Here is an 8,408-nt window from a genome sequence, read left to right as displayed (position 1 = left end):
ACTGTAACTGTCTATAGTATGTATATATTGTGTACATACATATAGTTTACAATGGCAGCGTTGCATTTCTCTAATTTGTAGCAAAACATTAGACATGCACATATAATGGTATAATTATAATTCATTTTGCTTACTTAATGTGCATCTACAATATATATATATATATATATATATATATATATATATATATACACACACACATATATATATATATGTATAGATATAAAGATGTATATATATATGGTATATATATATATATATATATATATATATATATATAATTGACATGTATCTACTTCCCTCTATGAAGTTTTTGAAATATTTTCTACATTGTGGTTAAATAGCACAGCAAGGTGTGTTAACGCGATTATTGAAACATAAAAGTCATGTCTGGAACAGAGTTAGCCATGCGAAAACAAGTCTGAAACCTCCTTTTCATATAAAATTATAGAACCCAGTGTGGAAATCATAAAAAGCAAAGACCAAATCCTATTTGATGGTTAGGATAGAGCTCCTTTTTGTGCTATGGAGTGTGCCAGTTTTTTTCAGACAGTTGGAATGTGGAGTGTCAAGGGGTCAGGATCAATCCGGTGTGAGCTGATGGGGCAGGAAGGTTTGCAGGAATGTTAGGAATGTCTTGCTTGTGTAGGACTCCATTCAGCTCATTGGCGAGTCTCAGCAGCCAGCAGCGTATATAAGGAGAAGCATCGCCTTCCTCTCTTCACACAACAACTCTTCGAGAACTCAATACTGGAACAAAATACAGCAAAGTACTGGGGGAAAAGGAAGAGGCTTGAAACTCTCTGAACTAAAGCGATCTAAGGCAAAAAGTCTGAAGAAACCTCGAAACGAGATCTACGACAGAAGTATATTTTTTTCACTTCTTTTGAAAAGCACGAACAACCGAACAATGTCTGCAGGAAAAGTGACAGCTGTTCTTCTTTTTGCTTTACTCTGCTGGGTAAGTTCAACTGTCATTTCTTTCTAAGCAAATAATAGTTTATATCTGGGCTGCTTAAAAACATTAAAGACTGATATATGTTATGCGGTAGAAGAATTCTGAGCAGGAATGTGAATTATTACAGAAATGTGTAATCTGATGACTGCAAATATCTAGAATATCCAGCAAATTCTGTTGCTTTAAAAGCTGAGTGTGGATGAAACGGGAAAGGCAGTCAGGTTGGGATCTCACGAGTGTAGCATTTACCCGTCTAAATGAATTATGATCTTTTACTTGCAGGTATCTGATGCCCAGGAGTGCAGTGGGGAATGCCAATGCCCACACAAAGTCCCTGAGTGTGACCCTGGAGTCAGTCTGGTGCAAGATGGCTGTGGATGCTGCAAAGTCTGCGCCAAGCAGCTGGGTGAGCTGTGCACAGAAAAAGATGTCTGCGACCCACACAAAGGACTCTTTTGTGACTTTGGTTCCAGAGTCAACAGAAAAATTGGAGTCTGCACTGGTAAGTTTATGAGTTTCTTAATTACATCTTACAATGAGAGACCCCCCAGTATAATATATATATTCACAAAAAAAGTTATAAAAAGTAACTGATAACTCGGCAATATGTTAAAGCATTAGTCTCAAAATGAATTAATTGGTTAGGTTTACTTACGATAGCGATTACATGTCTAGTCTAACATTGTAAAAACTTGCCTTGGTATATTGAACTAAATGCCTGTTCTGTATTCTTTTTATAGCTAGAGAAGGTGCCCCTTGTGTGTTCGGAGGAACAGTGTACAGGAGTGGAGAGTCTTTCCAGAGCAGCTGCAAATACCAGTGCACTTGCCTGGATGGGGGAGTGGGATGTGTTCCTCTCTGTAGCATGGATGTTCGTCTGCCCAGTCCTGACTGCCCCTTGCCACGAAGGGTAAAACTGCCCGGCAAATGCTGTGAAGAATGGGTGTGTGACCAGCCAGTGGAGAAAACCATGGTCGGACCTGCTCTGCCTGGTAAGTTATTTCATAAATATTTTTGTGTATTGTAATATGATATTATAATAAACTAAATCCGTGCTGTAGTAATCATGACATGCAGTGCAGCAATAGACCAGAGTTGAACTTTTATTTAGTATATAAAGTCTGCAGATAATTAACCCTTTGAATACCAAGTGAGTGCTGCTTCTCATGACATAGAGTGTAAAGTACATTAGCTTAGCTCCACATTAGTGTGGTTTTCGTTTTGTGAATAGTGATCTAACGTGTTGTTGTATTTTCCTCCCCAGCTTTTAGAATGGAAGAAACCTATGGTCCTGATCCTTCCCTGATGCGTGCCAATTGTCTGGTGCAGACTACTGAGTGGAGTGCTTGCTCAAAGACATGCGGTATGGGAATCTCTACTAGAGTGACAAACGACAACGAGCACTGCAGACTGGAGAAGCAGAACAGACTCTGTATGGTCAGACCTTGTGAGGCTGATCTAGAGGAAAACATTAAGGTATGTAAAATTTGTACTCTAGAGGGGATTTTGCCTAGATTGGTACAGAATTAGATTTGAAAAGAAACAGGTTAGGGTGACAATTTATATTTAGACTTGGTAATTTAAATAATATGCACAGGACATTAGTATAAGTGATCTTATAAAGCTATACAAGTTGTATGTAGATCAATTATTTGTACAAATTTGAGGGCCCAAGAAAAAAGAATGAAAAGAAACTTATATACAATGTTTGTTGGACATATTAGTTCCACTCAAGTCAAAACTGAAAAATAACCCATATTTGATTTTCCATTACAGAAAGGAAAAAAATGCATCCGTACTCCTAAGATCTCCAAACCAGTCAAGTTCGAATTTTCCGGCTGCACCAGTGTGAAAACATATAGAGCCAAGTTTTGCGGGGTGTGCACCGATGGTCGTTGCTGCACTCCCCACAGAACAGCCACACTCCCAGTGGAATTCAAGTGCCCTGATGGTGAGGTCATGAAGAAGAAGATGATGTTCATTAAGACATGTGCATGCCACTACAACTGTCCCGGGGACAATGACATCTTCGAGTCAATGTACTACAGAAAGATGTACGGCGATATGGCATAAAGCAGCAGAACCACACTTTAAAGACTCAGTAACTTGAAATGACTTTGCATCTCATCCCTAAACATAATTCTATAGCACAAGAACATATTTAAGATTGTTTAAAGGAAAGTCTTTTTTTCTAAGACTTAAATGTTGATTGACCCCAGCCGTTGGTTTGAAGAAAGAGAGACGAACCAGACTGTCGCAGGTGTGCTGGGTGCAATGTAAAGTCACCATTAACACGACAGCCCTGTTTGTAAGCAGTATTCACTGAGTGTGGTGATATATGTTGCACCCAGACATGCAACTGGAAATTAAAAGCTCTTAATATTTCTATATTTAGTATATGATGAACTGGCACTAAGTCAGTGAAAGCTGGAGTTTATACTCTGGCTAGCTTAAGGTTCTAAAACTAATTGTCCTTTTGGATAAGTTCCTTTCTAGCAACCTCTAAGTACAGTTGGGTGTAATTGAAACTATGTCTGTTACAAGACTGGAAAGCATGCAATTATGTCTTTTGCATGCTGTGAGCGTTCTTTTTATTGTTATTGTACATAGTGTATATATATTTTTGTACAGTTATCTAAATTAACTTAAATTCATTGTGTTCCTGTTTTTATCATTTTTATAATGCTTTAATATTTTGATGTTAACCTGTTTTTTTATTATTATTATTATTATTATTATTATTGTAAGTTTCCCATGCTAATTTGAGCATTGGCTCAAAGCATGAAACAGATGGAAATAATGATCAGTTACACGGGTGACTGGTCAGTTGACTCCATGATTGTGCCGTATGTTGGTGGGATATAGGCTGTGTTGGTTGCACTGAAAAAGATTGTATTTCTTTAACCATTTGAGAGCAAAATGGGTGAGCATATCAACATGTAAGGCACTCAAAGGGTTATCCAGTGCTGAATTCACAGATAAATGGCAATTCTGAAACTGATCAAAATATTCACTCGACGCATTTGTTTCCTTCTTTGACTGTGCCTGTTTTCTGTTTTTCAACATTTTGTTATGTGTTGAGACGTGTGACCAAATGGTACATGTTTGCACTTTCCTAGATGAAAAAAATAAAATATTTTATTTTTTATACAAACCATCTGTGTTATTTTCTCTTTCTCCCTGGATGCGAGCATAGTCTAGACTTTAGCAGCAAATGTTTTCAAATTAAACACAGGCACGTTATTGCCGTACTTTCACAAATCATGAGCCCAGACTATCATTTACATATACACAATGTATCACTGTTAAAGACAGCTCAAATATGCAGACTAGTACAACATAGACTATATGCAGAGCTGTTGTAGGGGTGAATGTGTTTTTCAATAGCTTTCACTTACTACAAAAAAAACCTTACATTAACATATAATTTGTAAAGCCTTTAAGAATATACGACTCTGGAAGTCAGATGGTTAAATCTTTATACCACACCTAATAAAAAAATGTGCACAGCCACTGCACATTTACTCCATAAATCACTGTCCATTCATGTTGCGCAAGTCACAAGGGAATACAATCATGGCTCAGGTCGTTTTCAACCTATGAAAAAATGCAGCTATCCAGAAAAACATTTTTAATTGTCCTTTTTAAATTGACCAATTATGTAGGTTTTACGTAAAACCCACTTTAAATTTCATCCAGGTATTCCCCTGGTACTTACACAGTAATAAGGCCAAACATTACTTTTTCTTTACCTTTTTATTCACAGGGCTTTTCAGTGATGAGCAAAACCTGCTACTGTAGCTGTTTGTAAAAAGTAATAATGTCTATATTTTTTCCTTCTTCATGTATATTTATCCATTTTCCAGTCAGATAGCAAAGCAATAAACCCCTTAAAAATGACAGTACATTTAAAATTAAACCACATTAATAGTGGATTTTATCCCAGTATGCTTTTCATGTCCCATATTATGACATGACCTATGTATGTATATTCCATATTGACATAAATATATAGCAACTTTGGTTTGACAATTGGGTTTTTTCTTGCATATAATGTGCAATCGCTTTTCAAACATACTCAAATAGGGAAAACTGTCACCCACAATCTTGCTGCTGTCTGAATTTTCTCAGTCTCTGTCCTTCAAATGACATGCCCTTCTTTATTGCAACTAAACTTCTCTCTTCTTATACGTTCGTGTTGTTTACCATATCTTCAAGATTGCGAGCAGGGCTCTCTCCACCTAATGTATCGGTTTGTCTTAGTCTGTCAATTCTTGTCTTGTCATACCCCTTGAATTTATGTATTGTATTAAGCACTGCGTTGGTGCTATATAAATAAAAGATAATAATAATAATAATATTGCTGTGTTGATTAACTGAGAAAAATTTCAAAAAATGACAAGTATACCTCTTACCCACGCCTACAAAAGCCTATGCTCTTTCATCCAAGTGACAAACCCGGATGGGGTGGATGCTCATATTATTAGACAAGCCCAATATATCAATGTAGATAGATGAATAACTGGTTTGGGTTCATTTTCTTAAACAATCGCTTCTCCCATGCAATATCTGTCATCCATATACTCATAAATCATGTATAATCCAATGGGTCTGTCTTATAAATGCGTGCAGGTTTTTCTCTATTGATTTGTTAATATGGGTCTTAGCAACTCATAGGTAAAATGGTCAAGAGCTTACTTCTAAATCCCATTTAATAATATTACTTAATTGTAATGTGCAGAGAGAGAGAGAGAGAGAGAGAGAGAAAGGAGGGAATGGAAGTAACATTATGAGAGATTTGGAATTAGAATGAAAAATACAACTCTATGTATATTGCATGTATCATATATTTTATGGCGCTGCCATGAATGGCAGTGATTATCTGTCTCTTATTCAAGTGAAAGGGTGGTAAACATTCCAAGCTCATTTCAGGGTAGCAGTACAGTATTGGAAGATAAAATCACCAGTGTAGTTTTCCAACTAAAGATAAACAAATGTTGGCAATCTCTGGTGAAAAGTTAATTTCACAGTTACTGAATTTACAAAAATGCAATGACTACTACCAAAGCACCATCTAGTGGTAGATGTGTAAAAATGACCACTTTGCTAAAATAACAACCATTTTAAAATTCTATTACACAAAAAATGGTCAGTTGCTATTATTCTGTATAAGCACAGGCATGTAGCTTCTCCAAGATTTAATAATATCAATTAGTCTTAAATTTACAATATGTGGTAATGATTTTAATTTAGGAAATAATATTACAGTTACAATAAAACACATGAGGTGTAGGTGGCTGACTAACTAAGTGTGTGCATATACAATCCAAACTTAACCATGGCCCATCTTATTTTACCACTTGGTCCATGACCACTGCACATTTTCCTCCTAAGTACCACTGCACATAATAATGGCAATCAGGGAAGTGGGAAGAATCTGTGGCCAGTTTTTTTTCTATGAGTGTTCTAATATATATATATATTTTCGTTTTTTCTGCCACTTTAATCCTTGATCAATTTTTCCATTACAATGGAAAATATAAACGTAAGTGCTGACTGATGCCACCAACAACATTATGTTTGTCTCTCTGTCTCAAGCATGTGGCAAGGGTCTGGATCTAGGCTAACATTTTTACGCTCAGTGAAAGAGCACCAAAGTGTCTAAAAATAAAAAAGCTGATGTCATACTGTCCAAAAATATTATATGTTAAATTAGTTAATGAGTCATTAAACCAGCAATATTATCTTTTTTTTTTTTTACAATAAGTTATCTGGCCTTCTTCCTTCACACACCTTAGGTCAGAATTATGCAAATGATATGGGCACAAAGTTCTGTTGAGTTGGCCCTAGAATAGTTGTGTGATTAAAACTTTTTTCTCGGAGTTTTCTGTATAAGGCCCTTCTAGCACTGGCAAACTTGAAGGTGCACTATTGTACTGACTGTAATGTTTTGGGTCATCTTTAGTCAAAAATAAACAAATTGCCTGCATCTATAAGTGAACAGGCGAACATGACAGGGAGTGCCAGGGCTTTCCCTCTGGTTTTAAGTTAATGTTCTAAATGTTAGACTACGCATTTCCGTCATGGTTTTTTTGTGACTGCCAAGGAACAAGTCACAAGTTATTATGGAAGATTTCAAATATTCATATGGCACTATTTGGATTTGACCGAGTATCCTTTAGCCATTATCAGGTATTATGATTCACAATTAAGACAAGGTAGGGTGGGGTCAAGACCTTGGGATTCAATAGACACAGTAACTGAGACAGGATCAAATGTAGTTCAAAGGTGACAGCCAGGTCAGCAACGGGAATCGACTGGACAGCACCAAGCCAAACCAGTAGATAGAACCATAGTCACAGGAACAGGCTTATTCAGGAACCAACAGACCATTCAATAAACTAGCAGGATCAACTCACCAATGTATATTCCAACAGGGCAAGGAGGAAGTGCAGGTCAGCAGTGCAACCAGGAGCTCCCTTTAAAAATAGTGATGTCAGCACCTTGCAAAATGCATGAACGTTACTGAGATACACAAGGAAGGCCTGGATTGGGGCCTACTTGTGATGTGGAGAAACAAAGTCCCCCCTGGTAAGTGAGAGAGAAAAACTTGAAGTAGACAAAGTGCATGAACATTTACAGCAGCCATGCAGGAGCATTCCTCAGGCCTATACCAGATTGTATGTGCTCCTTTGTAGATTTTGGTCTCCAGTATAGCTTGGATCTCTTATTCATATTCTGCAGCTATGGAAACTGGTCCTCGACGTACAGAGGATTTTTTAGAAGGATACAGACTAGAGACTTAAAAAGAGATATATGGAACATTCTGGGAATCCACAGGTTCTTGGGTATGGCAAGTTCATAAGAAATGTGACTAATGCATCTAAAGATGTAGATAGTCAAACTCTGTCCCTGGGTAAGTAGGTAGGTGCAGGCAGTCTCATTCTGTCTGGCTTAGTTTTCTGCTTTCTGTCGGTGGGTTGTTAAGCAGATTGTTCAGTTGACCATAAGGAAAGTAGATGGTAAGGATGAGCATCAAGGGCAGGTTATAGGAGTTATAGGATGCAGCCTTTAAACACAGAAAAAGGAAGAGGAGTCTTGCAGAAAGCAAGCAAATTCTGCAAACTGAAAAAGCTCAGACCTGATGGTCAGTTGTCCTGATGGTCATTCATAAAAGCTAGAAAATATTGTATTTTTTTAGGGAGTGTTTTTTTTGAAGATCATAGTCAGTTCTTGGGCAAAAGGAAGCATTTGAAGGGGAACAAGATGTATTGTATGTCATTTTGATTGATGCAGGGTCATAACTTCTTCCTGTTCTGCTAAAGGAGAAACCATCTTCCGGCCAGTGGAGCGGGTGGGGCAGAAGTCTGGGCCTCCCAGATATGTTGGTGGAGTGGTGGTCACTGCTGAGATAATACGATCATGAGGAACAATGGGTTTTTCCTCTTAG

General features: G+C 37.3%; 1 protein-coding gene across 1 annotated transcript; it reads left to right on the top strand.

Moving 5' to 3' along the window:
• Positions 1-714: 714 nt before the first annotated feature.
• On the top strand, positions 715-4,112 carry CCN2 (cellular communication network factor 2). Its single transcript, XM_053459477.1, has 5 exons — positions 715-961; positions 1,241-1,460; positions 1,699-1,950; positions 2,223-2,434; positions 2,735-4,112. The coding sequence occupies exons 1-5, from the start codon at positions 911-913 to the stop codon at positions 3,029-3,031; spliced, it is 1,032 nt and encodes a 343-aa protein (XP_053315452.1). The 5' UTR covers positions 715-910; the 3' UTR covers positions 3,032-4,112.
• The last annotated feature ends 4,296 nt before the right edge of the window (positions 4,113-8,408 follow it).

This window comes from Spea bombifrons, chromosome 3, assembly GCF_027358695.1.
Source record: "Spea bombifrons isolate aSpeBom1 chromosome 3, aSpeBom1.2.pri, whole genome shotgun sequence".
NCBI classification, from domain to species: domain Eukaryota; kingdom Metazoa; phylum Chordata; class Amphibia; order Anura; family Pelobatidae; genus Spea; species Spea bombifrons.
The sequence above is the reverse complement of the archived record's forward strand: the minus strand, read 5'-3'. Positions and strand labels throughout refer to the sequence as shown.

Excerpts from the sequence above, each read along its gene's own strand:
- CCN2 (XM_053459477.1), top strand. The coding sequence starts at position 911 with ATGTCTGCAGGAAAAGTGACAGCTGTTCTTCTTTTTGCTTTACTCTGC. Across the intron at positions 962-1,240 it reads TTTTTGCTTTACTCTGCTGG|GTATCTGATGCCCAGGAGTG; the intron begins GTAAGTTCAACT and ends TTTTACTTGCAG. Across the intron at positions 2,435-2,734 it reads ATCTAGAGGAAAACATTAAG|AAAGGAAAAAAATGCATCCG; the intron begins GTATGTAAAATT and ends TTTCCATTACAG.